A 19,160-nucleotide genomic window follows, 5' to 3' on the forward strand; every position below is an offset into this window, starting at 1 on the left:
ATTTGTTGAAATTAGTTATGTTATTATTGGATGTTATATCTGTATGTGAAATTGATAGCTAATTAAAAATATTTATATCTACAACAGGCGTAGTTGTCACTTGCTGCTCCTGTTAAATAATATCTAGAAAAAGGATTTCGCTCGAGTGTGGCACGTGCATAATGAGCAATGATTAATGCAGAGGGCGCGCTAATTGCACTTCTCTAGACTTGCCCGCCCGGATATCCGGCACCTGATCAAATATTAATGGCAACTAGAACAGTAATTGTGCAGTTTTATCCTCCTGCCCCCAGCCGAAAGTAGCGCAGTCCTTACAACCATCATTTATTCACAAAACGAGTCACCGTGGTATCTTTATAACTTGGGTAAATCCAATCTTGAATAATATCAAAATGTCGGTTGTGTTTTTTCTTTCATCTCGCTTATGAGTAATTTTAATGTCGTCTATGTCTAGACGTTTGAACCTAAAGATAAACCTTTGAACCTAAGCTATTTAAATTTTATGATCCCTAAAAGTATGAACTTTGTCATGACATTTTTATCGCAGGTTCGGTAATAAAATGAAAAGAATTCATTTAACGCGATACAAAGTTTTATCGGTTTTCAAAAGTGTACATATTTAGATAATCCTACTAATATTATGAATGTGAAAGTTTAGATGGATGGATGGATGACATTTGCACAGAACATAGCCTGGAAGAACATAGGCTACTTAACTTTTTTTTAATTCCGCGCAGACGGAGTTGCGAGCGGCACTTAGTAATGTAAACATTGTATAAAACAAAATTGTTGAGTTTAAATAAAGCAAAAAACAGAATCAGACTCGGTCCCGTTAAAGTTACAAAAAGTCGTCCATAAATCTAAATGTTCCAAAAAATCAGCTAATATTTGTGTGCGTGATTTAACAACATAAGGAAATAAAACATTCCACATTTACATATTATCTGTGGGAATATGCTTATTCTTCTGGCACGGGGCCCGGGTCGCGGATCGTACGTCATTTACCGTGCCACAGAGCAAACGAATACCTACCACAGATTCAGCTTTATTGCAGTACTACGGTTTAAATCAACGGAATGTTTTTATTTATTAACTTTGCTTATAATTCTTTGTTATAATGGTAATGAACGTCATAATAGTAGAGTTGCAGAGGAACGGCTCATGTAATCACAGATGCACGCTGCTTGTTTTATGTTTCCATTGTGCGTTGGCTATTTCGTTATTTTCTTGTTTTAATTGTGGTCGCATACAGTAATATTTTTTTAAATTTCACAAAATATGACCAATTATTGTTGACTAACATTTTTGGTAGGAAAAACAGCATTTCTGCTGTACACGGGCAAAAGTTAAAAGAGAATTATTTACTCTGTATGAAATAAAAATATTTTGAACTATATTTTTGGTTTCAATGATAATTATTTCGTGTATATTGGTGTATTTTCTATGTTTAAATGTAAGTTTCTTCAAAGAGCTTTGTATTTTTGATGTTTAAATTGTTAAAAGCAAAGCTTAGGATTCTAAAAGCAACAAAGTTTATAAAGATTGTCATAAGTTGCTACTGCATACTTTAAGAGAATAAAGAGTAAAGATTACATTTTCATATGAAATTTTAGTACAACAGATTTATTAAATTTATTTGCAATTTATAAGTACTGTAAAACGTTGTTTTTTATAAGAGAAGGGGGCAAACGAGCAGCGGGAACACCGAGGTGATCAACGACACCCAAGGACATCAGTAACAACAGAGGAACTGCAGGTGCTGTGTGTTGGCATTTTCCGAGCAAACGGCCATCTATACATTGCAGACAACATTGTAAGTAACAACACAGATTAGAATTTGTTCTTCGTTAAGGCGGGAAAATATCATTTTCTGTGTTCTAGTAAAAGAACTTGCGATGAGATTCCGTCATAGTTGTTAGACTGCGATGTAAGTCTTCACGAGAGTGAATGAATGTTTGAGGGGACGAATGAAGGAAATGTCTATATTTGGTAAATCACTCGTTCGAAGAAAATCTTAACATTGTTACAAAAACATTTTTCGATCTTCTTCAAATTATACATTAGCTATCAATTTTCGTTTAAAAAGAGAAAAACAATTGACTTTTTAATCATCTAAAGCAAACAGGACCACGTATTTAATCGCCGAACCAAAAGAGTACTTATTCGGTATATTTTAAGGTTTAAATTGTTACTTGTTGCATGAAAGCAGCTTGTTATACTGCAGTTCATAATGTGCGTTGTAGTTTATATTTATTTTATCCATCAATTTAATGAAATATCTTTTTGATTTTTTAACAAACTGTACTAACTAAAAAACCAAGTTGAATTAATAAAAAAATAACTGTTTAAACAAGACCCAATCCTATTTCTATGACGTATAAAAAACAAAACTCGGTTATTCTCGTAGTATTGGCAAACACTAATGTTTGTGAAGTCTGTTATAACATCGATGGATACAAAACTAACTGCAGTACAATTTCATTTTAAATTATCAAATGTATCGTTACTAATAAAATGAAATTTATAAATTTTTTACATCTCCAACTCAATATTTATAAATACATTTAGCTAATTTTAATGATCCCAGACAAGTAGATACGCTTTATATTTGTAATAACTTTTGTTTATATAGTGTTTAGGTCTTCACATATGATGGCTGGATGTCTACGGCGCAGCAGCCGGAGCGCAGCGGCCGGGTGATTACACTCGCCTTGTCGAGGCCGCTACGTATTCCCTTCGTCATTTCGAAACTACAAGCTCTCCAGCAACTTTATGAAACAATACTTTATGAGTGAATATTTAATACTAATTTAATTTACTCAGGTTCTATTTTCTTTAATTAAATTTTGTGGTATATTCTTATAAAGCCTATGAGTTTGAAGTTAAATGTCAAAATCTTACAGTAATTAGGTACTACATAAACATTATTTAGGCAGCAATGAATTGAAGGACATAACATTGAAATTTATCTTACTAATATTATAAATGCGAATGTTTAGATGGATGGATGGATGTTTGTTTGAAGGTATCTTCGGAACGGCTCAATGGATCTTGATGACATTTGGCACAGATGTAGAACATAGTCTCGAAGAACACATAGGCTACTTATTAAGTTTTTATTTTAATTCCGGAGTCGCGGGTGATAACTGATGTAAAAATAAATCTTAGCTTTTATTTTTGGCAATAATGTATTTTCTACGAAAGTAAGTAACTTTCAATCCGCTATAAAGATAGTAGTTTTAAGTTATTTGCATTATTAAATGAGAGCTTAGATAATGATATCGTTTTAGCAAAAGATCATCAAAATAGCCAAATTAGATTTAGTCTGCAAATAAGGAGGCACTTTGTAAAGATTTTCTCGCCTGTAGTCTAATCAAATGTTACTTATTTTTTGGATGTTATATAAATGTAAAATGTAATAGAATTACATTTGATTTAACAGAAAGCTTAGTAAGTTTCCTACCCTAAATTTCTGAAACCAAAATTTTCGTTAAAAGCATATTTGTTATCTCTGTATTGTCTAAGATAATGACAGGGATTACAATATATTTTATACAGAGATTTTTGTCTCAGAAACTAACGGTTACACATTCAAGATAATGTGAACAACTATAATAAGCTGTGATTATAAACCCAGATTCAAAAAGTACACCATTCGAAATTAAAATATGAAATAATGTATAACAAACTTAAATAACTGCAATAAAACAAAGTTAAATTGTTAATGTGATGTATAGTGGGACTGCACATACAGCCGGTCAGTCGCTCGTAGGACAAACTTTAATTTTTATACAAATTGTTTTATGTCCCGTCCGCATCGCGTCGCTACAATCGCCCGCCGCCGTCACAGTTGATTTAACTTATGCGCTGTGAAACGACACTTATGCAAAACTGACGGGAAGCCAAGATTACACCTCGTACATTTATGTTTTGATGGTAAGCGCTCGCAAATCTGATAAGCTTTCCCTTTTGTAACTAATTATATTACTTTATGAAACTATTCAAAGGATAAGTTTCAAAGTAAATAACCTCCAATGGTCTACTTGTAAACATTTAAGTTTTGACTTTAGTACATTCTAGGATTATAGCAATTATTAGTGAAGGGAAAACTTTATTATTTGTAATTAATAATCTAGCCGTTATTTTTTTACCCCAATGCAAATATTAAATTTCGTATTTAGAACAGTTAAAGAAGTAGGACTTGTAATAAACGCTCAGAGAATCGAAACAACAGAAAAAGTAAATGGCAAATCTTAAACAATACTTGCACTTTACATCACTAGTTACAGACTATTTCAAAGGCGGGAAGAAGGATTTTAATTACAAGAAAAGAAATGCTGCCTATTTGAAATAGAGCTAAGAAAGATATTTTACTATTACAGACAAAAAGCTTGAAGAATTTATCTTTTAATATTTATGATTTTATTTCTTATTTTGGAATTAATTTACAAACATATATGTCGCAATCAGAAGAAGAAATCAACTTTAATAAATCGAAATTAGAACACGAGCTGTGTTCGAAGAGACTTCTTGTACGATGCGCGTCTGACATTGGTCATTCGGGAAATATGGATCGTAGCTAAAGAATTCGATGGGTACCGGGAATAAAGCCGCAATCGTAAAAATGAAAATGTTCAGGAAAAAATATTTAATGAAATTATGGAATAACTATAAAACCACTGAATATCTTAAAATAAATTATATGTCACCTTGTTCGTTATTTTTTGCCTAAAGTACTGTTGCAGTTACAAGATTGTATATTTTATTCAAATAGGAAAAAATCGGTAAAGATCATATTGCTACTATTTATGTCGAAAGGTTGTTCCCATAATAGCCACTTACAGCTTTGTTCCACGAAAAAAAAAATGAATGTTGATACAGTAATAATATGTTACAGCTTTTTTCAGTGTATTATAGGATACACGATGGATACAGTAACCATAGTTTGTGTTCTTATTCCTTGAACTTGATGAGCGTTTTGTGAACGGTATTCATATTTTACTGTATATTCATCGTTGTATGTTTTTTTTAAATCTTTTATCTTTGCGTGAATATCTTATTTTTATTGACAGTGCTTTTATTATTATTATTTTTTTACTAGAAATATAAGAATGGATCATTTAAAGTGGTAGAAAAAAGAGCATTATGTTATTATTAAACAATCTTTTATTGAATCAAAGTAGCATAATTAAAATGACAAATTCGTGACTTTATAAGACTTTTTTACTTATATTATCCATGAAAATTAAGAATTCCTAATAAAAAAGGTACTTATGCTTAACTTTAAAACTTGTGCTATTTAAATTAAATTATTTTATAAAATGTACCTACTCTAATTATAATAAACTAAGACTAGTTTATTAGGAACTGTAGGAAATAAACTCATCTAAACCAACATTCGTATTATCTTAACATAATAAAAAAATTGGGTACCAAAATATTTAAAGCAAAATCACGTCTAAAGACTTGACTCCTGTAGCGGATCCTGTACCTCAGCAGCTTCGTGGGTTCCACGTGCCAAAGATTTATAGAAATCGTGATAATATTGTGGAATATCATGACTGTTACAAAGACTCAGTAGATCAGAGTACAGAGCTTTCGACACAGGAACCGGTTCGTTGTAAGCTCCTTGTAATTCAGGAAGAGTTGCAGATTCAGCTGTAGAATACGTAGAAACAACGTCTAAACGTGTAAATTTCTCTAAAATGTCACCATTATGTTTTACTCGTATTTCGGCGTTAATAAATATATATTATCTGCGACATTTAAGTACATGTCATTTACTAAGAAAGCCATCGCAACTGCTAAGGCACAGGCACAAGATAAATTATATGAATCCCTGAACAGCCCGCCGGGACAAAAACGCCTGTTCCGTATAGCAAGAGAGAGAGAAAGGAATGCAAGAGATGTAAACCACATCAAGTGTATTAAAGACGATGAAGGAAATGTATTGGCGGATGATAATGATATTAAACAAGCGTAGGAAGGATTATTTTGAAAAATTGATGAACGAAGAGAATATTTGGAGTGGAGTGTTGGAAAAAGTGCCGGTTAATATTGGTATGGTGAAAGAGATTAGCGTGGATGAAGTAAAGAAAGCGGTGCAAGGTATGAAGAACGGAAAAGCAGTTGGGCCAGACGGAATACCAGTGGAGGTATGGAAGCTCCTAAAGGCGGACGGATTGGTGTGGCTGACTCTATTCTTCAACAAGTTGTTACAGGAAGAGGTGATTCCAGATGAGTGGTGTAGGAGTTCGCTGGTGCCAATTTTTAAAAACAAGGGTGATGTACAAATCTGTAACAACTATACAGGAATAAAGCTCATGTCACACAGTATGAAAGCTTGGGAGAGAGTGGTGGACGGAAGAATAAGAGAGGAGAGTGAGGTAACTCGGAACCAATTTGGGTTTACACCAGGACGGGGGACTACGGATGCCATTTTTGCTATTCGCCAACTTTGCGAGAAATATAGGCGTGTGCATAAAAACCTGCACATGGTGTTTGTAGACCTCGAAAAAGCATACGATAGGGTTCCGAGGAAGGTTTTGTGGTGGGCTTTGAAAGTGAAAGGAGTGCCTGGGAAATACCTGCAACTTATACGTGCTATGTATTGTCGAGCCAATACACACATCCAGTCCGCTGTTGGCGATAGTGACAGGTTTGGTGTCTTGGTAGGCCTACACCAGGGTTCGGCTTTAAGTCCGTATCTCTTCCTCCTGGTAATGGATGCGCTAACATCAGACATACAGGAGGAAGCACCCTGGTGTATGCTTTATGCTGATGACATCGTGCTTGTCGGGGAGGATGAATGCGAGGTGCAGAGCAGGTTGGAAAAATGGCGAGATAAATTGGAGAGAGCTGGTCTTAAAATCAGCAGAACCAAAACTGAACATTTGTTCTGCGATTTTGGTGGTCCGACCAGCTTTTCTCCAATCGCTTTAAATGGTGTTGACCTACCAACCTGCTCCGATTTTAAGTACCTCGGTTCACTCGTCCAATACGATGGTGGTGTTGACCGGGATGTGAAAAGCCGAATAAATGCAGGTTGGATGAAATGGCGACAGGTCACCGGTGTGACTTGTGATCCAAGAATGCCACCCAAGCTTAAGGGACAGATCTACAAGTCAATCGTAAGACCTGTCTTATTGTACGGATCTGAATGTTGGGCCACCAAGGTTTCGGATGAAAGAAGATTGCATGTAGCTGAGATGCGTATGCTAAGATGGATGTGTGGTGTGACAAGAAAAGATAAAGTTAAGAATGTGCATATCAGAGGAAGTTTGAAAGTAGCGCCAGTTATCGAGAAATTGAGGAGCAGAAGGTTAGCGTGGTTTGGACATGTTATGCGGAGGGATGATAATCATATAAACAAAAAAGTAATGAGATTGAATGTGGATGGCTATAAAGGTAGAGGAAGACCAAAGAAAGTATGGATGGATTGTGTGAAAGAGGATATGCGTAAGAAGGGGGTAAATTCAGATATGACGTCTGATAGAGATGTATGGAGGAGTAGTACATACTGTGCCGACCCTCCATAGGGATAAGGGCAGGTTGATGATGATGATGATTTAAGTACATGTCATTTGTAAAATATCAGAAAACAAAAATTTTGACACAGGTACATTAATTCGAATCATGAACAGATGACTATAAAATTGTAAAATAATTATTGTAGATTATTATCTTCAGTAATACAAATAAAATAACTATAGTTTGGTAGTCTTGTGCGTGATTTAATATTTGCTGCCATTGAGTAACGACTCAACGATAGTTTAGTAGGTACAGCAATGTTTAGTGCGAATCTGTTAACATCAAAGTAGGTACAGTAATGTATAGTGCGTTTAATGTTTACATGTTTTATTCCCTGGAAGAAAGCCGTAATTACAATTGCTGGTCTAAAATTGAAACAAAAATTTCACTTTCAACATAACCGTATTGTTCCAGTAATATTTTTCTAAACGTTTACCAGGAACAAACAATTAATGTACAAAGTGATTTTTCTATTTTTGTCATTTTTCATCAGAATTAAGTAAAAAAAATATATAAGGTGTATTTAGGTCCGTAGATACCGAATCTGACTTAACCCGAAGACTGTCGCAATATCCATTGCGACATTATTCCAACTACCCATCGAATTGTTTGTTGTACACGAGCCTGTGAATCAATTATAACGAGTTGAGAAGTGATAAGCAGTGTATTCCTTGAATCCGATATTACCCACAGCCGCCCACAAGTGATCTCAATCAAGAATAATTCTGATAGCGAGCCACCCCGGCCGTTATATATATATTAATTGTCTCAAATATTCTATCCTTCCTCTTTCCTAATCCATACACTAACCGTACCCATTGGCCTTACAAGCAACTTATGACTAAATCAGGTGGAAATTTAATCAACTATCCGTGAATCTGAGACCTAAACATCAGTTTAAAACTAAATTTTGTCATTTCTGTTTTTTAAGATAAAGACAAGGGAAACGATATGTTTTATACACAGATTTTAGCCTCAGAAACATATGGTCTGTCAATAATTTGAAACGTTAGGTTAACGTGCTGTAATGAAGTTATTAACGTATATGAGATCTTCTTTGTTAGCTAAAATCTTAAGTTACAAGCCCATGTTAGGAACTCGACGTCACATTTCTTGCTATTAAATAACATAATGAAAATTAATAAATTTTGCGTATGGTTAATTAACGGATTTTTACTATCGTTGAGTATCTTTTAAAAATGATAGAAATTTTATATCTAAAGATGTGAGAAGCCTTCAGATAAATAAAATTATACCAAACTTGTTTGTAGCGTGGATACATCAGATGTTAACACCAAATACAATGTGATGATTGTAACTTGTGTGATTGTAAATGCACTTTGTAACGAAACAAAAACTGTCCAAAAATATAATTCTAACAATACTTTTTTTAAAGTGAATGTTATGGGATGAAAACATGTTTCTTCAGTGGAAACGTACATGCGTGTTTATACCATCGAAGACAGATTTACGCTGAACATTGTGTAAACTATACACGTGTAATAAACACATTACGTGTATTTGTGATTGCTTATCTATACGTTAACTACATCACACAGTATTTATATTGAACTCTTAGGTATTAGTGACCACATTAATGCATTATTTATTTACGAGCCAGTAAAATACCAAGTTAATTATAAAATATATATACATAGATAACCGAAATTCTATAATTTGATTTTAATACTAATAACAGTATTGAGGAATTAATACAAGTTTCATAGAATCATGCTTGTTAAAAACAAGTAGCTTACAAAAACACGCGCTAACAGAGACTGGATAATAATCGGCTCAGCGTTCTCTGGCTATAAATAAACTCATCCAAAATATCTGATATAATGAAAATTTGTTTTGCGAAATAATTGGCTTATTAAAATAAATCAAATCTATATAAAAATATCCGTGAAAGTAATAAATTTAATTGAATGTAGCTAAAAAAATTTAAACTTCATATAACTTTGTTAGCGTATACTAAATTTAAAATGTCATCAAACTTTAAAAGCTATCTGATATATACATAGTGGAGAGTTGGGGCGGGCGGCGGACATTTCACTGGCCGTGCGAATATCCCTGTTACAGTTTTTAATTCGAAGCGATTGCGACGTAATGGCTCTTCTGTGAATAAAACGATGATTGTTATAACGAAACCGGACCGACAGCGGGAACCGGACCGACACAAACTTTTATGTTCAATGTGTCAAATTTGTTTTAGTGTAATTATTTTAATCTACGCTAACGTACAGAACGGTATTCGTTTAATTTTACTCAGATTCATTTTCAAATATTATATAGGAATTAACAAATAAAGTACATCATCGAACACAGTTAGTCCCTTCGGACATAAGACATTGTAAATCGTCGAAACTTCTGTTCGTCGAAGTCTTCTATTCGGTCAATACAGGCATAGCAACTATATGTCGAATGTAAAGATTTGCTCCGCCGTGTACGAACCTCTATGAAGTTGTATTACATAAGTCGCTTATCAATTGAACTCGACGGGTTTCAAAGATTTACTCTACCTTGTGTACGAAGGGCTTAAGAGATACAAAAACATTTTCATCCTAGTTTCATCAGAGAATAATAAAACAACAATATATCCAATGTCTATCAAAGCAAACGGTAAGATGTTTCATACACTCATACAAGCTTAACTTAAATATATAAAGGATATAATCTTGTATTATATAATATTACTAGCTGTCGCTCGCGACTCCGTCCGCGCGCAGTTAAAAAAAACTTAATTGGGGTATAAAAAATAGATAAAAATAAATGTAGCTTATATGACACGTTCGTAGATTTACCATAGCAGCGCCATCTATTGATTACTTACTCAACCCAGTCGAAAGATATCGACATCTGTTAGAATCATTTGGAGTTAACAGATAATTGTGACTGTCAAATAATAACAGACAAATAATTAGCAATAAATTAAAATTGCGACTATAATTTGAGATTTAAACTATCCTATCTCTCATGTTGGATCGAACTGCACATGGTGTGCGAATTTTATTATAATCGGTTAAGTGGTTTAGGAGTCCATTGATGACAAACATTGTGACACGAGATTTATATATATTAAGATTTTAATCATACTTGTCATTTAACACTTTCGTTCAATAGATGTGTCAAGTGTTACATTGAAATAGGTACATTTAGTATATGAGGTAAATAACTAATATTGTATTTACTTCAGGTCTGTTGGAAACTGAATAACTAGTAACAGTACAATAATATACTAAATTACTTTATTGTGCTTTCCACCAAACAAATAGTTAACAAAGCGTTCTAATTAAACAATACAGCCAATAATGCTAACTATTGTGATTATATTCAACATTGATATTATTATTTGAACACAGTAAGTGTGGATAAGGTAATAATCCATACAATATCAAATTGCTAATTCAAATTAAATAAATGACTTACGCATATTTACAAGTATACGTTCTGTTGATTTGAATATGGAATAGATTTAGATTTTGCTCCTAAATAAAAATCTGAGACAATAACGTACATGAAATCTTGTTTAGGTAAATTTGGAAAAGATCATTTCTTCAAAAAATATAATTCAACTTTAAAGCTATAAGTAGTAAAGTCTAGGTAAGTCTACGTCGTCGTACGTATACATATTATAGATATATTAAAAGCTTACGTGATATATACATATTAAAAAGTGGTACTTTTTGATGTTACATGGCACATAATATATACAAATATAATAAAGTAACTGTTTAAATGAGAGAAATGTTGATCGCAGGTTCTATATTACAGAAACAATCATAACATACATAAACGAGACAATTTCCCGCCCACGCTCTGATTAAAGTAATTACGAACAAAGAGCTACTGGAAATATGTTCATTAAAATTATTTGTAACATTCGTTATCTGTGGTTAGACTGTAACGTGAACACGTTTATTAACATGTTTATATTTTAACCTTCTGTTTATATATTAAATTCTATAATTTATAGAACATTTGCTGGAGAACATATTTAACATTTAAAGTGCAGTCTTTTTCAATGCCTACTTTATGAAAAGACTTTTTTTTATAAAAGAAGAGCTAGCGAAGAAGGACGAGCGGCGGGAACACCGCAGTAATAACGATAACGACACCCATGGACATCTGCTGGAACATTAGAAAAATTGTAGATGCGTTGCCGGCCTTTAAGGAGATGGTAAACTCGCTTCTTGAAGGACAGTAAGTCATATGGGTTTGGAAATACCGCCGAGGACAGACCGCTTCCGTTGTCCGCCGTACCACAACGCAGCCGCGCAAGGCAGGAATATTCGCGAAAACTAAACTGTGACTGAACATTGATTGCCATTTCGTCAACTTAGAGTCCACTAAATGGCGATTTGACGAAAATCCAACCAAATCAAAAATCAATTTAGATCTAGTCGCAACTTATACCTTAACCTTTAGATGTCTGAACCTTGGTGGGAACCTTGTTTTTCCCAATTTCAGTAAGAGATTCACACTTTGCTTCTTCTGATTTTGTTGTACTTTTCCTGAAGGAAGTTATTTTCTACTTACATTTATAATCACACCTAATATATGTACTTAATTAACTAAACAAATAAATACAATAATAAAATGCTATTTATATAGAACACGCAAATTGTAATAGTGAAGAAAAGCGAGAAGTTAATGCAATATTTGGTGTGACATAACATAATTATGCAAACGAGAAGGTCAGATATTACGTAGTTTACGTAGTTAGTGTCGCTAACACCGCGACATCAAAGAGGTCGCCGCCGCGTTATCAACTTACAGTATAAAGGAGATGGATATAGTGATAGAGACCTACTAGTAGAAGATAAGAGAGGTATCTTAGATTGCCGATTGCAGTCCAACACAATACTCGATCGATCGATAAAATGATCTTAAAAATATTTTGATTACTTTGCATAAGATGGACTACGAAAATAGACCAATCGAAGAAAATTAATATCAAATTTTAATATTGCTACAATAATCATTAGATCGCTTAAATTTGAATCAAGTCTGATCAAGTTTGGATCAAGTGATATAAAAAGCTTTCCACTCCTATCATAGTATAATCTCTTTTAATTACCGTTGGTTTCTGAGACCATAATGACATAAAACACGTCATCCCTGTCATTTGTCTTTGACTAAACAGAGATAACAATATGTTTAAACGGAGATTTTGGTCTAAGTAATCCACGGTGAATGAGAGAGCTACGTAATAAGATCCAGAATATTGTATTAACGTCAATGTCGTTTTGTGTTTCCACTTGTGCAGTTGTTCAACTTCGTTTATCTCCTCTCGCCTCTTTGACGCGCATTTGAAATTGTTCGCAAACTTTAGATTTACTTATTCGTAAGTGCATTGAACAACGAAGTATTCAACTAAATAATGAAATATTAAAAGTAAATCATTGTTCCTGAAAGAGTTCTTCAGCAACAAAATAATGTATTAAATTAATTCAAAATATCACCAATTTATAAGTCCTCAAACAAGTAACTATTCATTGGCAATTATCAATTATTATAAAGCTTATATATTAATATTAAATGAAGCATTTTTATAAAGCTATAATTTTTAAACACTAACGGTCTTATTCATAAAAAGTTATAGAACGCCTAAAGTGTTCTATAAGCTTGCTATAAGAAGATTGGTAAAAAATTGTATTCATAACAGCATTATAACGACAAAGAGTTCTATAAACCTATCATAAAGTTATGGAGGCCAGGACCCTACTATAACAGTACTATAAGAATAAAATACAAGATGGACGAACTCGTAACAGCTGATTGACACACCAATTGTTTGTCAATGTTATTTTGTAATCAAATAATTTTTGCTGATTTTATAAAATAATGCAAGCTATAAACAGCATTGAAGTGATTGAACAACTAGAAAATAGTACGCGTCGAAGAAAAGTATACAGAACAAGGAGTGATCCGTTTTCTTTGGACGACTTAGACTTTCGGAAGCGTAATATAATGTAAGCGAAAATATAATGTAGCACATATTGCTACAAGAAATAACTGTAGAACGTTGCTTTGGAATATGGAAGCAACGCTTTCAATGCCTTCTATTTGGCATGACCTGCAACTTACCAAATGTGAAGACCACAATAGTTGCTTTAGCTGTACTTCACAATATTGCAGTTGACCATGGAGATATGCAGGTAGAGAGCAGCATGGAAAATAACAGTGAAAGTGAAGTGTCTGGAGAAGTTTCTAGGGGTAGCATTAATGCTAATGCTGTTTTACAAACTTTTATTATGAGACATTTTAATGAGTAGTAGTATCTGTACAGCTATTTAAAAAAAAAATTTAAGCAAAAATTATTGTGTAGACAAATAAACTTATAATTAATCTATTTTTTGAATATAAAGCTAATGTGCTCTTTTTTATTTTAAAGTAACCAACTTTTCTTTTTTTTAATTATCAATATAGATAGGCTACTACTAGTTGTATTTTATTTTTGTTTGTTTGTATTATTAAATTCTTTGTAAACCAGCAGATGGGCACCTCTGAACGGGCGCATGGCCCACCGGGACAGGCTGAAAACCAGCTCCACTAGGCTATGCCTTGCGGTACACGCTGAGCTTGCTGCCCACTGTTGTCATTTTTTTTTCTGTTATTAATGCCTGAAATATTGTATTCCTTATGATGACAATAAAGAAGTTTATTTATTTAGTAAATACATAATAAAAAACGCTGTACAATTCAATCAATTTTTTTTTTACAATAATCCAGTTTACATTTTAACACTTCTTTTAAGAAGTAAAATAAATTTTTTGACTTTTGCCTTTCATTGGCCATCTGCATCTCGTGGAGTTCCTTTCTGCAAGCAATTTCTGTTTCAGATATTTGCAGTGCTGCACTGCCATTGTAGATCTAGATAGAAAATAAGATATTATTATGTTTTAATTACATCCAAATAACAATTTGTGTATCATAAACAATTGATAGTAGTTTCATCAACATCAGTATAATAAATTAACTTTGATTAGATTGTACTTTTTTACTAATTGATTGTTGAGATTACATATCTCTCTCTACACTAAACTTTATTTGAAGTACCAAAAACACATATAAATATTTGTTACTATAGGTATGTATCATGATAAAAAATAAAAATTAGATAAGCATGCGTTAGTTTAGGAAGTCTAAGAATGTTTCCTTACCTTTGTCCAATTTTAGGTGTATCACTACTAACTTTATCTTCCTCCAACCAGTTTTCACTTCTCTGCCTTTTAACAGCCGAGATCGATTTCAATGCCATTTTCTAATAGGTAACGCAGGGTTGTGCAGAGTGTGTTTCCGCTTGCTCTCGTTAATGGAATAATTTATTGCGAACAGTAACATATTTTTATACTTTAGCATATTTTTATAACTTGTGGCGGGGCAGGAGTGTGGAATGTGGATACAAAAAATGTTTCAGATGGTTTGCACGGGAAAAGGTCGAGGGGTACTTAACTAATTTAAAATACTCGTTCGATGGCACTTCACTAATGGAATGTGTAGCTATAGTAGGTAAAAAAACTATTTTACTACGAAAAATACATACAAATACGACTTGAAAACACTTCAGAATTGACGTTCCGTAGGTATAGGTACCTAGCGTAGACAGCAAAATATGGTTTTAAGCCGTCATATTGTCTATGAACAGACGTAATTGCAACAATCTGTACATATTATCTATGGTCGATTCAATATGTTCGTCAAACTTGTTTGCCAACTTCGTAGTAATGGCAACATTTTTGCTTATAGACGATTGTTAGTTATAGAAGGTTTATAAAACTGTTATGAATAAGCAATTTTATCGAACGTTATATAAGCCTATCGAGCATTTTAACTAATGAACGTTATAAACGTTTCATAAGCTTTTTTTATGAATAAGACCGTAAGTTTATTAATTTCTTTAAAGAGATAAGTCATTGTCACCTGGTAGATCCAAGTCACTGATAAACTCCTCCATGTCCACAGCATGTGCGGTGCTCAGCACCAGCAGAGCCACAGCCAGCCGCACAGCAACGCGCCGGCACTCCGCACGACATCCATACAAACACAACAACTTCGCCATTTCATTTCTCATTTAATCCTCCATTAAGATCACTAAATAACACCATTAACTAAAATCAATGCAAAATAATCATAATATCTCTAGCTTAAATAACTTGACTCATTGTTCACACACTTATTTTTATACCAACTTAAGTTCGAACACATTTACGTATATGTTCCACTCGGCGAATGTTTATAATTCCGAAGTCGGGACACGTGTTCGTGTATAAACAAATCGAGATGGGATCAGCGGGAGACGTGCGTCCGTTGCGGCGGCGCGACACACACTGATCGGAAACCGATAGCGTTCAGCCCCAACTCAAACAATACATGAAAAAGAGAACCTGTCGCAGATTTTGAAATACTGTAGCATCCCTGGACGTTACGTGATTCCTGACGAACGAGCACCTGACGGACGATGATTGTCATGTTTGTAACGGTTCCGCGAACCCATTCTCAAGTTTGTACCTATTTAGGTGTTAGTATTCAGTTATAAGCTATTTTGTAATGATTTTAAATCGTGATTTCTTCTTGTTCACGTAGGTTATTCGGATCTCATCGTCCATAACTCGAATAATATCATAAACCTAACACTTTCTGAAACCATTGCCTGACTATTTCATTAGGTTTTGTTGTGAATTAGTTAACGATTTTATTTTGCTGGTATCTACTAAAGAATTCATAAGTGACCGGTTATTAAAAGATATCCTAATAAAATTAGGGAAACCGAAGTAAAGATAAAAACATTTTTTTTAATATGTATTGTTTGGTATTAATTAAAGGTAACCATATTATCTGTCGCTACGGACCCTATAATTATTTTGGACAATGTAATATGAACTTGATACAATACTCTGAAGTTATTAAAATAGATAAGTTAATCTAAGAGCCGGTGGGAGATCAACCTTCACCAATCTGATAACCAGATGAATTAAAAAAAAACTAGTAAAGTAATTAGGCTATATGTTCTTCCAAACTATGTTCCACATACCTGCCAAATCTCATCCATGGAGTCGTTCTGATAATCCAAACATTCGCATATGTAATATTAGTAAGATTACTTAATAACTAAAATATCAAAGTACCACTCGTATAATGAAAGCTTGCATATCGAATAATGTTCAAAAATAAAACTCAGTTGAGATGAAATTCATTCAGTTATCAAAATACTGAAGGTGATGAAAGAATTTTGATTAAAATGGAACGAATAGGTCCTAATCCGATAGGCGTTATCATAGGAATCAATAGTGTTTAATAAAAAAAATATGCCTTATCTGTTGATGATATGGGCGAATGTCGACCTCCCACATTCTCCTTAACTAGGAATACCCAGAACCTATTTCAGCGTGTTTATTTTTATATAAAAAATAATTGAGTATTTCCGTGAATTTCAAATAACGTAACGCAAATAAGAAAACTTTTTTAACTTCAAAGAGAATTAGTGAGAAGGCAATAATGTTTTGAAACAGTTGTTAAAGCAGTGGAAACTCACAATTAAGAAAATTGTCTTGATTAAGTTTAAGCCTAAAAATATGCAGATAAATTGTCCGCAATTGCATAGATATAATCTGATAGTTGGTGATATTAGTAATTTGGGATTATCTAAACGCAATTTTCACCACAGCTTCTGTTGGCATATCGCCAATTTAATGGTCAAGTCAACGATATTCTATAGCAGAGAGCTTTAGGAAATGCTATTGTTATATCCCGCATTTTGTACGAATTGAAGACAACAAACAGAATATATTACATATTTTTTGTTTATTTTACAAAAAATAATAATCAAAGTAATTTCTGATTGCTTACATTTTACATCCTTATTTTTCAATGTTTTATCTATCGTTCAAAATTTCAAGCAAAACCAGATCTTCATTGCTCTCGTAGAATCAATTTCATATTGCTTGTAAAGATACTTCGCGTTAAGCTCAACACTTCAATGAATTGCACTTGATACAAATGATCAACAACTTTGTTGAATCCTACAAAGAGCTAACATCGAACCGCCCAACGGAAAACGCCACGTACTTCTTGTATTTACTCATTCCAGTACAATACCGTGAATGTTTGAAGTAAAATAATTGAACTTGAATTTGTTCATTAACGACAACCTTTAGTGATGAATTCTCATACTAACTGCCTTACACTGAGTTTAATGATAAACGTATTAGGTCAAAAATGCCACACTCATGCCACTTATCTGGTGTCGGCACCGACTTGTTTTGTTCCATTTGAAGGCTATTCTTCAGGGTGATTGGGACTAGTATTATTTATATTATTTGGGAGATGGACCGCGATTGCTCGCCCCGTCTTTCACTGATATAAATAATCGGCTCGAAACTAATCGGTGCCGACACTGAGTAAATTGCGTTAGTGTTAGCTGTTTTAGTTTTAATTTAGAATGATCTTTAACGTAATTTTAAATAATTTAATTGTATTACTTCAATTTTAAACCATAATAAAATAGAATAAAAATGCAAATATCGTGAATGCTTTGAGGCGTCGGCTAAAGCGCATTGACCCGGTGTCGTATCAACATTATTTCACGGCCCCAAAGCCCTTTGTACGGCTGTCACAATAGTTGTGGCGAACGTGTTATTGTTTCTACCAGCCGCTGATAAATTAACTAAATATACTCAACACTAACTGTGCTACGGTTACGTCTACGTTGCTACGAAATTCTCACTTATCCGTTATTTTCTTTTCTCCTCCTCCTCTCCTCAGTATCGAAGCGTGATGTTAAATAGCCTTTCTTAATAATTGACCTGTCAAATGCAATAAGATTTTTTAAATTAGATTTGTGGCTCTCTAGATTATTGAGTTTAAAATAATCTTTACAGATCTCTTTTTAAATAACGAATTTTAATTATGTATATTAAAGAATGACTATAATTTAAGTACTATACAAACTGAACAAATCTACTAATAGTTTTGTATGTTATCTTAGGCTAGATTAGGTCCAACTTTCGTGTGCTGAGATCCCCGAGCCCTGCTGGAGTAATGATTTTGAGAGATATGAAACGTGTTCTGTTTATAAAATAATATACTTAATACTCATCTCGGCTTTATTTACTTATAAAATTGAGTAAACAGTGAGTCTTGATATGGGCTTCGTAGGAATCAAGAGAACAGCTAAAATATCTTATTACGTTAGAAAGATTTCCTTAGTAAATATCGTTAAGTTATTAACTTATAACAATAGCTATGTAAATAATTTCACGAATTAAAAAGATGTTATTTAAAAAAATATATAAAATTATAGAGAATAAAAAGTAAAAGCAAAATCGAAATAAAAAATATGAAGGCTCTTACAATTTAAGTAATTTAAAACGTCCAATTTAGCCTTAAGAAATTCGTTTGACATTCAATTTTAGCTCTTAAGATCCAGCTGACCCTGTTTATGTTGCGAATTAAGAAAAATAATTAAATATTCCTTTTGGCCTTTGTATACTTAATGAAGAGGAACAAAATCGTCAAATGGAATTGAAAAAACATCGCCAGAGTGAAGATCAGCAAATGTTTTTGAATGACTACCGACGGCTTCCAATCGCAACTTACGATGAAACTCGATTTTTCATATAAATAAT

At 33.2% G+C, this 19,160-nt stretch overlaps 1 protein-coding gene across 1 annotated transcript in view; it reads right to left on the reverse strand.

Moving 5' to 3' along the window:
* LOC106707902 (nephrin) overlaps positions 1-15,801 on the reverse strand; it is a 54,774-nt gene extending 38,973 nt beyond the window's left edge. The window contains exon 1 of the mRNA XM_045681785.1: positions 15,457-15,801. Coding sequence (XP_045537741.1) covers positions 15,457-15,607 — 151 coding nt within the window. The 5' untranslated portion in view covers positions 15,608-15,801. The remainder of the gene's footprint in view (positions 1-15,456) is intronic.
* Positions 15,802-19,160: the final 3,359 nt, after the last annotated feature.

Source organism: Papilio machaon, chromosome 17 (genome assembly GCF_912999745.1).
Source record: "Papilio machaon chromosome 17, ilPapMach1.1, whole genome shotgun sequence".
Classification (NCBI taxonomy): domain Eukaryota; kingdom Metazoa; phylum Arthropoda; class Insecta; order Lepidoptera; family Papilionidae; genus Papilio; species Papilio machaon.